At 40.5% G+C, this 11,422-nt stretch overlaps 4 protein-coding genes across 11 annotated transcripts in view; 2 read left to right on the top strand and 2 right to left on the bottom strand.

Moving 5' to 3' along the window:
• The window catches only part of unga (uracil DNA glycosylase a), a 2,939-nt gene extending 2,044 nt beyond the window's left edge, over positions 1-895 (bottom strand). Inside the window, exons 1-3 of the mRNA XM_020594611.1 lie at positions 669-895; positions 96-287; positions 8-13 (exon numbers count right to left, since the gene is read on the bottom strand). Coding sequence (XP_020450267.1) covers positions 8-13; positions 96-287; positions 669-782 — 312 coding nt within the window. The 5' untranslated portion in view covers positions 783-895. The remainder of the gene's footprint in view (positions 1-7; positions 14-95; positions 288-668) is intronic.
• On the top strand, positions 387-3,366 carry alkbh2 (alkB homolog 2, alpha-ketoglutarate dependent dioxygenase). Of its 4 annotated transcripts, none has more exons than XM_020594355.1 (4): positions 387-570; positions 1,524-1,844; positions 1,922-2,120; positions 2,203-3,366. In XM_020594355.1, exons 2-4 carry the CDS (start codon positions 1,568-1,570, stop codon positions 2,606-2,608), a joined length of 882 nt encoding a protein of 293 aa, XP_020450011.1. In that variant the 5' UTR covers positions 387-570; positions 1,524-1,567; the 3' UTR covers positions 2,609-3,366. The 4 variants fall into 4 exon arrangements, with proteins under 4 accessions (XP_020450011.1, XP_020450010.1, XP_020450009.1 ...); XM_020594354.1 differs by having other exon boundaries at positions 387-544; XM_020594353.1 differs by lacking the exon at positions 387-570 and adding an exon at positions 932-1,005.
• A 132-nt stretch (positions 3,367-3,498) lies between these two features.
• On the bottom strand, positions 3,499-9,665 carry usp30 (ubiquitin specific peptidase 30). Of its 5 annotated transcripts, none has more exons than XM_020594348.1 (13): positions 9,594-9,665; positions 7,845-7,954; positions 7,588-7,761; positions 7,387-7,490; positions 7,168-7,266; positions 6,869-6,914; positions 6,692-6,786; positions 6,529-6,588; positions 6,343-6,429; positions 6,129-6,209; positions 5,663-5,885; positions 5,459-5,567; positions 3,499-4,927 (listed from the first exon to the last, which is right to left on the bottom strand). In XM_020594348.1, exons 1-13 carry the CDS (start codon positions 9,620-9,622, stop codon positions 4,645-4,647), a joined length of 1,500 nt encoding a protein of 499 aa, XP_020450004.1. In that variant the 5' UTR covers positions 9,623-9,665; the 3' UTR covers positions 3,499-4,644. The 5 variants fall into 5 exon arrangements, with proteins under 5 accessions (XP_020450004.1, XP_020450003.1, XP_020450002.1 ...); XM_020594347.1 differs by lacking the exon at positions 9,594-9,665 and adding an exon at positions 8,786-8,881; XM_020594346.1 differs by lacking the exon at positions 9,594-9,665 and adding an exon at positions 8,897-9,016 and having other exon boundaries at positions 3,500-4,927.
• svopa (SV2 related protein a) overlaps positions 8,631-11,422 on the top strand; it is a 7,626-nt gene continuing 4,834 nt past the window's right edge. Inside the window, exons 1-4 of the mRNA XM_020594357.1 lie at positions 8,631-8,708; positions 9,726-9,886; positions 11,069-11,226; positions 11,360-11,420. Coding sequence (XP_020450013.1) covers positions 9,840-9,886; positions 11,069-11,226; positions 11,360-11,420 — 266 coding nt within the window. The 5' untranslated portion in view covers positions 8,631-8,708; positions 9,726-9,839. The remainder of the gene's footprint in view (positions 8,709-9,725; positions 9,887-11,068; positions 11,227-11,359; positions 11,421-11,422) is intronic.

Consider the following 11,422-nt stretch of genomic DNA (forward strand, 5'->3'; position numbering starts at 1 on the left):
AATAATTCATCAACTGTGACAAAGATATGAAGTTATTAAAAGTACTCAGAATAACACGGTAACACCATGGGCAGCGTGATGATTTGTACTCTCACTTGTTTAAAATAGGGCTTTCGGAACTCAGCCGACAGTCCCCTTTTCCAGCTCTCCCCAAACCCCGGAGGCGTCTGAGCGGATGTGAGTCTCTCTAGAGCAGCTCTCTTGTTGCGGGCGATCCTGTCCAGCTGCTCGGGGGACAGCGGAGGGCTAGACGCCTCTGACTGCACCGCCGAGGACTTTAGCTTCTTCTGCACAATTTTAGTGTATTGAGCAAAAGAAAGAGCTGGTAAGAAGCGTGCAGCTGGAGGAGAAAGTGGCTTTAGAAACAGTCGATAGTGCAGCGTAAACATTCTCCTGCGGCGGGTCTGAGCACCACAACAACAATCAAGAACAGCGGTGGACGTGAACGCAACCTGGGACACGTGAACGTGTCGCGGGAAACGCTCCTTCTTTGTGTATATGGCGACTGGCAAACAACAAATCGGTGCATTACCACCACCAACTGGTAAGGCGTGTGGGTTGTACACGCGTGTGAGTACACGCTAAGTAGAGTTTCAATATAAATAACTTTACGACTTTATATTGAAAGTTAGCCGTGGGAAACGTTAGCTGACTAATTTTTGTAAAACAGAAGTGGTGCTCACCGGGTCATTGGCATCCTCCTCGGTTTCATTTAACTCCTTAGAAATCCTCTTCTTGGGGACTGGCGAAAAAAATGAATGAATAGTTTTCTGTCCGATCATCTTGTTGAGAAACACGTTGGCAGCAAACTGCAGTGTATTAATTAAGTGGCTAATATGAGAGAAAAGCAGCAACAGACTTCTTTATACCCTCCTCACTCAGTTTAAAGCTTTCCCGCTAAAACAAAGTGACGTAAGCAGTTATGATAATGAGCGGGGCGGCGTTCAAGACAACGTGCTTCTAGGTGTTTTCTAGTTTGTGGTGGTTGCAGCATCTTGCTTTCATGTGAGAAATTTACAGGCTACTTCGCGATTTTATAGTTATGAAGACGTATTTTTGTCATAATTTCAAAGTCTCTGCTGTTGTGTACACTGTTTTATAGAGCTAAAACAAACTGAACAGGAATTTTAATGTCAGCTATTTTAATGATAATCATTTGTAATTTTTCAAGTAAGCGTGCCCACTTTCTGGTTCCAGGCTCTTCGTGAGAATTTGCAGCTTTTCTTTGTCTCACACTGAACATATGTATATTTTGAACTCATTTTCACTATTTTCCAGCGTTTTACAGACAAAACGATTAACTAGTCAAGACAATAGCCTACCCAATAGATTGTTAGTTGCACTACTTTTTATTGAAAGATATTGAATTTAACAAAATATAACAAATTTAGATTCAAAAATTTTAAACGTGAAGAAATACAGTATAGTGAACCAATCTGCAGACCAACACTGAAATTACTTTTTCCATTATATCTTAAAAAAATTCTGTCTTAATGTTTTACTCTTATTATTTTTATCTATAGATCTTACAAATGCTAAAAGTAAGCTCCTCAGAGTGCCATAGCTGATGGAAAAGTTTGTTATTCGGGGACAGAATAGATGCTCCTGCACTGATGACATTCGTACAAGTCCAAGAAAGAAGACTAAACTGAGGATAGATGAGAAGATGAAGGAAGAGGAGGTTGACGAAGATGAGGATGCAGCTTTAGCAGAGTTTTCTCATCCTGTTCCCTGGCAAAAAATAGAAGCAGAAGGACTAGATGTTGATTATGCTTTACTCTTCTCCAAAGAGGAAGCAGATCGCCTTTTTAAACAGCTAGAGGAGGAGATGGTGTACTCAACAGGTACAACATCAACAATTCAGTAAAATTATGATCATTGGCTGCAGTGTAGGTGAACAGTTGTGGCTATTTTGTTCCAGGAGAAGAAGCAAAGGTCCAGGTGTTTGGAAAGGTGTACAATATACCAAGACAGCAGGCAACATATGGAGATGCAGGTTTAACCTACACTTATTCTGGGGTGACACGTTCAGCCTGCCTGTGGACTCCAACCTTGGAATACATTCGGGATGTTGTTACAAAAACAACAGGACAGACATTTAACTTTGTCTTGGTGAACAGGTGAGAAATATTGGTATACAAGTTGTAAAGATTACAGTTTGATATTTGTACTCCCTGATGAATGTGTTCTTCTCTCCGCCAGGTACAAAGATGGTCAGGATCATATAGGTGAGCACCGTGATGACGAGAAGGAGCTGGACCCCCTCTGTCCCATTGCTTCTGTCTCTCTGGGAGCAGCACGAGACTTCATCTTCAGGCACAGAGATGCTCGGGGAAAACAGAGCTGCCGAAAGATCGAACCTGTGAAGCTGGAGCTCACTCATGGAAGTCTGCTCCTAATGAACCAACCAACCAACACTTTCTGGTACCACAGCCTTCCTGTGCGCAAGAAGGTCCTCTTGCCTCGTATTAACCTCACTTTTAGACGCATCCTACTGGACAATAAGAAACAAGAGGTAGCCATGGCCAGACATGGATTATCAACAGGGCCAGTGGAGCAAGTGCCCAAGAAACCAGACTATGGGCTGAATGGTAGCCAAGGACCATAGCGGCTGGACGTCCGTGGGTGCTAGGACAAATATCACAAATCTAAAAGCGACTGAATCTGAGTGATTATTGGCAAGGTAAGGACTGGCAGCTGGGACTCTGGAGCACATTTTCAGTGAATCAGTACTTTAAAAAATTGGCCCAAAGTTCTGAAAAATTACAGGTTCTCAGTGAGAACAGACCACATAGGCTAGATTTCACTGTTTGTGTCGCACTGGCACGTACTGTTCATGTACTCTGTACTAAGCAAAAAGTAATGGGGCACTGTATGCTGATCACACATTAGGCCTTTGACTTATGTTGTGTTGGGAGGAAGGTTGTGTACTGTTCCAAAGAGCAAATGTGTTTAAAAAAGAGAAAGTAAGAAAAGACCCTTTTTGAATTACAATCAAAGTTGAAATGTGCTTGGTTGAAATGTAGATTTTTATATATTGGCCAGACTCAGCTTTGGGTGGTTTTAAAGTGTAGTGTGGAAGAGGCCTGCTGACATTTTACTGTACCTATGGTTACAGTGAGATCTGTGAATGGTAAAGTGAAGCATTGCCACGAGGTCCTTGAGCATTTAAGTAAATTTTTGATAGTGGCTTTTGTCAGAGCATTCAACCCCATCTTTTGGTCTTTATAAGCCAGTGGAGTTTGCCAACTCCATCTGACTAAAGATTATTTTACACTAAGGACCCTTGGTCCTGCTTATCTCTGTAGAGAAGATTTCTTTAGTGAGGACTGCATGCTTGGTCAGCTTACACAAAATTCTTAGGTTTAGTAAACTGTGTTTTAGTCAAGGACATTTCAGAAATGCTTAGGCTTCTGTCTAAAGAAATGTGGCAAATAATTATCTTTCTTTGAAAAATGAAACTCTAGAGTACATGTTTGTTTCATTTATTTAATACCTGAAAACAATCATCTTACAGATTGCGCACAAATACACAAAGTCTTGTGTGAATACACATTTTTCCAAATTGCAAACATTAGCCAGGGGTTTTTCCCCAGGCCATTTCTAAATTGGACTGAATTGGTTTAGTAGGAGCAAAATGGCAGTTGTCGGTTACATAGTATTAAAAATACTCAGGACAACATGCCCAAAAGCCTGCAGTCATCCTCTAGTATTATTAACTGGGAGCAAATCATTAGTAATCTGTTAAACATCAACACCATGCCAAATGGATCTGGTGCATCATATTTTCTGGAAAAGTCCTTGTTGTATGCTCACAATAGTTGTAGCACAAAGGGTTTATTGTGTTAAAAACTTGAGCATTAAAGACAACATGGCACTTTAACCTCAACCGTGCAGCTCTGCAAATCAAGACAGTATAAGGATTAGTGGAAAGACACAAAAATCTCAAATTCGACAGCTTATGAGTAGAATGATTTGAAATATTGTTTTCAGTGCAGTTTACATGGACTGCTGGCAATGACTAGGCAACAGAGAACCAGAAGGAAAATTCTACCTATGTGACTTTTCATAATATGTAACACCTCCGAGAAGTCCTTATCAGCTACGTTCCATCTGTGTCTGTAAATGTACCGTTAGTGGACAAAATAACAGGAACACCTTAAAGTACACTGCATTCAAGTAACACTAGCAACAGAATCAAAAAACTGCCACAGAACCAGGTCAACACCTCTGACAGCTTTAACAAAAACAGTATAAGTTTAAAGTTATTAACAATGTACTGCAGGGTTATTACCTTAAAATTCACTATAATGTCAGGTATTCCTGTTTTTTTGTCAGATAGAAGCTAAGATATAAATAACAAATTGTTACATGTGTCATTGAAAAATAGTATGTGATCAAAGATATTTGTCTGAAAACTGCAGGTCTGTAATCTTTGGGACTAAGAGTCTCCTCTTGTGGATTAGAGCAGCTGTCAAAGTGTCCTTAACATGTTGCTGTGATCCATAATGCAAAAGTATCTCTAAAATACCTCCAACATGGCTTTCCTCCTGGTCTCATTGTCAGAAAGTCATAATCCACCTGTTGATAACCACTTTGTAACTGGCACATACAGCTGTGACAGTATGACTGAAAAGGCAGAAGTCAGTCCGACTGCGAGGTTGCAAGTTCCTGGTTACTCATCAAAAACAGACTGTGGTTCAGCCTTTGGACTCTCTCGTAGAAGAGCATGTAAGCATTGGAAGACAGCACCTCGTGCAGACTGGCTTTTCGTACAGAATCGTCTGAAACCCAAAGCCACTGGGAGCTGAAGGGTGAGGAGCTGCGAGCTGAGGAAGGACTGCGGCGATATGTGACGAAATGTCCCGAGTGCATGTCACCGTGGTGAATCAACACCGCCATAAGCTGGAAAAGGTACTCTGTAGAGCTGGAAGGAAAGACATTACAACAAAACATACATGAAAAAAGGCAAGTCAAATATTGAATTAAAGGAAAAGCCAAAATGTTTCTAGTAATGTCCTGAGCGACCATAAACAAACAGAATTTTCAGCAATACTTGGCATAGTTCCACCAAGTCTTTGAACTCTGCTGGAGGGATGAACAGACTCATGAATTTGAGCTATCTTCTCACTTTACTTTAGATGTTTTAACATGATACCCTTATGTCCTGGTCACATTTAAGTAAAGGTCACAGTGGCAGTCTTACTAGGGCAGACCTAACATTTCTGTATCACTTTTAACACAGGTCTCACCTGAGCCTAAAGGCTTTAGCAGCACTAGGTGAAACAGAAAGACTGACAGTTTAATAAATTAGGAAACACTGCGACAGAGCCGACTCAAGCTTTTGAGGAGACTCTTCTCAGATCAGTCTAAAAACTAAAGAAGGGTTTTGATTTCCACCACAACACTGAATAGCTTGATATACTGCACCTTCATAAACTGATCTTGTTAAGTTTACCTGTAGTCATATGTGAAGCTGAGCTGGGAGTTCACACCAGAAGAGTGAAGAAATACAGACGAACAGGTCCCATTGGAAAAAGGTTTGTTGTTGTTGTGATGCTCTACATCTAGAAAACAAAACAACAAATGGATGATGCATGATGAAAAACCCAATCTGAATGTAAGGCAGAATGACACTACAGAGTTGATATGTCTAACACACCTGTGCCATTGGCTGTGGGCTTTTCCATGGCATCATTTGAATATTCCACCTTTACGGGCTTTGGAGCACATCTGATCCGCTGACTCCTCTGTGTGGAGGTGTTGTGTTTGTAGCGGTCCATTGACAGATACTCTGTGAACTGCACATGCTCCTGTCTTTTTATAGGGGTTCCTTCACTGGACCATGTCAGTCTTTGTAAGTGGATGCAGAGACACTGGGGGAGCTAGTAGAGGGAGGAAAACAGATCAAGACAAGTTTTTCTAAAAGAACAAAAGAATGCATAAAATTTTAGACCATCTGTCCTTAAAAAATAAATGGAAGTTGTGATCCACTGTACCCAGAGTGATGTTCAACTGTTACATTTCTCTACCTAAACTGGGCAAAAACAAGCTTTGGCTATGTACAGATTTTTTTAACTATTAACATCTTAGGTTATAGTGGAATTATAAACATAAATGACAGTTACCTTTCCCAGTTTTAGCTGTTTAACAAATGTTGTCCTCTGGTTTTCGGGAACTTGCCCGTTTATTGTGGTCCCTTGCTGAAGCTGTGGAGAAATGATGCAAAACAGAAAGTCACATGAATGCAAATGGAGGGTACCTTGGTGCTAATTTTGTCATTAGGGTTTTTTTTTTGTCTTTGGTGAATTACATACTTTAAAAAATGTGTAGTGAAAGTACCTTTGTGCAGTTTTCACACTCCACTTCTTTGATGGTTTCTGAGGAGATAAAATGCTGAAGACACTGATCTAGAGAGATTGGTCGACCCTGAGAACAAATACAGAATTAAGGCACAGAGAACCAAAAAAAGTATACTAAACAGTGATATTATAATAAGTATAAATACGCATATTCCCTTTAACGTACCCACTGAGGTAAAGGGATGGACAGGGAGAGGCTCTCAAATGAGTCATACCGCACTGGACTCTATAAAAAAGCAAAGCAGGTACACACCACCTCGAGAAGGTTAAAAAAAAAAAATCAATTCGCATAAAGTGAGTTGTTAGTCTCTGTCAAAAAACTAACTCACTTGTTGTTCACAGTGCTTGCATGCCATGTTGCTTGTTAAGCGCCCATGAAAAGGATGCTGAAACTTCCAAGGGCTTGGTATTGGATGTAGAGGGGCTGCAAAAATCAACATGAAGACAGATTAAATATATTTCTATGTGGTTTGATATTCTAGGCTCCATAATTCCTGTCTTCTTACCTCGACTTATGCAGGTCACTGTTTCCTCATCTTGATCAGAGAGCCTCTGGTATAAAATAAACACATACACATAATAACTGGGGGTGCAGCACCAGATTTTTCATTTTTGACACTTCTACAACACTCGCTAAGGTTAAGATATTCAGAGTGGCTGAGGTTTTTAAAAAATGTAGGAGGTATAGTTTGGGTTAAAATGGTCCAAAAACCTCCAGACTGCATATGCCCCAAAGTGCTGAACTAAACTGCAGAGGTCTGTTTGCATGTTTAGGGGCAGTGTAAGTAGGGAGATGATAAGTTGCCTCGAGTGACTGGATGTCAAACAAATGAGTGACGTTGGGTTGACGATCCCGTTCCTCCTCCAGAGAAGAAGTGAGGACATGAAAAAGTTCATGTGCATCCTGAAAAGTGGGTGAAACGACACAAACAGGCAACTGTTAAGACTTTAATTAAACACTGCACCATACATTATATACAGAGATTTCAAAACATAATACCACCTGACAGCATTATTGACCAACCTGCTCTTCAAATGAACTGATGTGCCACCGGTACAGTCTGAGAACATCCAGGAGGCAGCTGGCATCAAGGACATCTTCCTCCCCAAGCTCATCACTGGACAGAGCTGTCAGTGCAGACACAACCTCCGGGTCAAACACATGGAAGAACACTACATGTTCACAATGCTCTAGTCACTCATATGACAGATTGGCTTTACATACCTTTGAGAAATTGCAGCAGCATTGTCGACAGCTGGTTGTCTTTGCATGACTGGATCACAGGCAAACCTGAAAATTTCTCTAACCACCTTATAAAGGATGGACATGCTGCTAGACCCTGAAGCAGAGAGTTCAGGAAGCATGTGTTGCCTAAGTTCACCAGACCTGGAACCATGCCTGCAGGGAAACAAGTTATTGTAAGTCACTGCATTTTAACACACAATATAATCAGTGTATTCCATTGTCATACTGATATTTACCTCTCTTTCTCCTCTTTCTTTCTGTAATTGGGCCCCACAAAACATAGACTCCAGCTGCAATTGCAGCAGCTATCCCACCGATGACACCCCAGTTTTTTATCATCTTGTTTCTGAAAAATCAACATTATGTTAACAAAGCAAAACTGAAGACCGGGTGAAGGGAATAAAAAAAACAATGACATGTATAACTGACAGTAAGTTCATTTGTGGTAGAGACAACAACATACAGATAGGTTCCTATTTTGTACTTTTAAGCACTTGGTTATTTTAATTTATTTGGATAATAAGTTGTTAAGGCAAAGCGAAACATACACAAAATCTCCAGCAAGGTAGTAATTTATTATTCCATCTTAGGAGAACCATAAAGCTGCAGCTGCACAAATTATTTTCCAATTACTTCAGTCAACTATTTGACTAATTAACTGGTCCGTTTAAGTGTAGCACGCTGGCTGCCTGAGGAAATACTATAACTTCCATGTATATACTGGGTCAATAGGGCTCCAAAATACATTTATGCCCAGGAATTCCCTAAAAGTTTAATCCGGGTACAGTGACATGATCTTTGACCCCTGATCCAGGTTGTTTACCAGTGTTAAAAACAGGACCCAACGCAACTTGAGCACATCAAGCAAAACAAACCCTCTCTCAACAAACTTTAGTCCGTTAGTAGCCCAGTTACCAAGCTTCGAAGTGCGTGAAATATGACCGATATAGGCTAACGTATCTCGTTAGTGATAGTAACAACCTCACGCTACCTTTGGTTAGCTTACCGCAGAGGGGCTAGCTTTAGCTAGCTAGTGTTTATGCTAACGTACCGACAACACCGAGGTCAGATCGCCCTCTCTACTGTGTCTGCAAATATAGGTATGTGAAATTTCTCATAACTCGGTAACCCCGTTAGCAGGCTTAGCAACCGGACGCCTCTGTCGTTCTCTACCTACGCATATTGTACTTTGAGTCCAACGTACGGCGACGACGTGACCCACATCACACAAGACTAGGTGCATTATACATAATCTTAAACTGTTTTTTGCCAGGTGGAGATGTTTTACCTGACTACTGGTCCAGTACCAAGGAACTCCCCAACAAGCTTATCAGAGTTATCTGGTCTGAACCACAACATTCTGCTTTCATGACGGAACTCCGATCTCTGGTGACGTGTTTTAGGACGGACTTACCGAAAGAGCGTACCGGTGTGCTCACGACTGACATGCTCCGACCACCAAAATGTTTGTTGCGCAATATAGAGGCCTATGAGTTTATGGCTGGATGCATGAATCTGTGAAATATGTGTCTAGAGTTTCTTCACTTAACACATTTTCCCTTCTTTAAAGTAGGACTGAAACATTGCTATATTTATTTTTAGTTTTGCCCTCACTCATGGACGGTTTGGCAACATAAAATAAACAAGTTAACACCCTAAATATAAATACTATTGGACAAATATGTATATGTCTTACCTCTTTATCCCTTAAAGAATTTAAATAGAACTACTGAATCCTCTGATAACAAAAAATCGTATCTCTTTTTAAGATCTAAAATGTCTTCATTTAATTGCTGTATTTATTTTAACTGTTTAAATTATTGTCATGTACGAACCTTAATTTAGTTTATCTTACATTTGATTTTATGACTTTGCATAGTACTTTTATCTCTAACCTATCGGGCAGTTTTTGGCACAAAAACGAGAGTCTATTGGACACGTTAATAAACACAACACTAGTCTACTATTCTGAAGAATCGGATTACGCTGTATGTCCCTGAGCTGCAAGTCCCATCACTCATCAAGTGTTGGTGTGAGCGTTGACAAGTCTTGTGCTGACCACACAGACATGTAGGCTCAGATCTTTCTCCTTCTCTTTGTGTCTCATGTTCGCACAGGGCGTTTTCTCATTGGCTGCCGACGGACACGGGGCAGGTCGCTCTCCTCGGTGCTGAAATCTCTGCTCGTCGTGATAATGTGAACGGCGATGAGGCCAAAAGGAGCGTCAGCCGATGAACACCAAAATGGACGATGATCTGTTCCAGCTTAGACAGCTGCCGTGAGTAAACTATAAAGTTTTTGGTTTTATTTTGGCCATTTTCAACCATGACGGCGACATGGTTGGCCGACTCGTCGCCCTCTGACTGCTTTGCGTCGCGTTTCATTGATTAGCTGGCTGGACCACAAATAGCCTGACAACCCTTAAAGGCATTTACATTCATTAACAACATACATCCAGTTATATTTTTCTAGTTACAATAAATAAATAAATAAATAAAAACATACCATGTTCAGGTGATGTAAGGCAGTTTGTTTACAGGCGAAGCATTTCCTACAATGACTATTTGGGTTTCATATACTCATAATAGAAGGTTTGCTATGATTTTTCAGCTCCTAAGTTTTCTGTTTTAACTTGTAATTGCGTTTGCTTGCATGACTCAGAACCTAAAGTGACGTATTTCAACCTCTCTGTAGGCTGTACACATTAAGCTAAAGGCTGGTCCAAACAAGTCTAGCCTGGTCGTGAAATACATATAAATAATGACCTGCAGAAATACACAAAATAATGGCATATTAATTTGTTAAAATAGTTTGATAAACAGATTTATTCAGTCAGTAAAAGACAAGACAGATTTTTGAGTTTTCAGAGTTGGCTATTGCTGGATAATGACATTCACACATACACACTCATTCATTGATTTCTATGCATTTCTTTCTTTAGAAACTGAAAATAAAAATGATTGTGCCTTACATTAAAAGATAGACCTGCCTAGACATCTCATAACTCATTGGAACATTGATATTGCATTGCAAATAGGCTATGTTATGTACAGTAGAGTAATTACAGTAATTAGGACGTCACTGGTACTCTCCAAGTACTCTTATCCTGCTTCATCCATTAAAAACCATCAATTATCAACATGTGGGGGAAGATTATACCTTCTATGTTGAAAACATGCTTATATCTATCTGGATATTTCACTTTTATCATTTTGCCAAAATGAAAATACAGTGTGCAGGCCTGTCAGTTGACCTTACACGGTTCACCCATAGGATGAGATTACCACCCATGCACCAAATCACAGCCAGAAAAAGCTCATATCACCAAGGCAACGGCCCTCGACTCTCATTTGTACCTACAGTAGCACTGGGCTCCTGAAATTCATTGGACCAGCCATATTGTAGATATGTTAGTCATTCTAGGCTTTAAAAAATGTTTTAAATCTTTTTTTTCTTGTAGTGTTGTCTGCTTCCGTCGGACAGGTGAGAGCACACGCTCTGAGGATGATGGCGAGAATAGAGAACAGGTTGTCAAGATCGCAGAGCAGACTGATCTGGAGTCAGTGGCACTTGCTGATGGAGCTCCAGTTCCTCGGGAGTTTGCCAATCCGACTGATGGTACAGTATGGCAGGGCTCCATTTTTCTCAAGCAAATGTTTTGACTCCTAGTTCCTATACTTCCCTGTTAGGCTCATACTCTAGTAAGATCTTGCATATGGCCTCAAGATTTCCATATTTCTCATCTCTTCAGACACATTCATGGTAGAAGATGCTGTAGAGGCCATAGGCTTTGGGACTTTTCAGTGGAAACTCT

The sequence above is a fragment of the Monopterus albus genome, unplaced genomic scaffold (assembly GCF_001952655.1).
Source record: "Monopterus albus unplaced genomic scaffold, M_albus_1.0 scaffold23.1, whole genome shotgun sequence".
In the NCBI taxonomy this organism is placed as follows: Eukaryota; Metazoa; Chordata; class Actinopteri; order Synbranchiformes; family Synbranchidae; genus Monopterus; species Monopterus albus.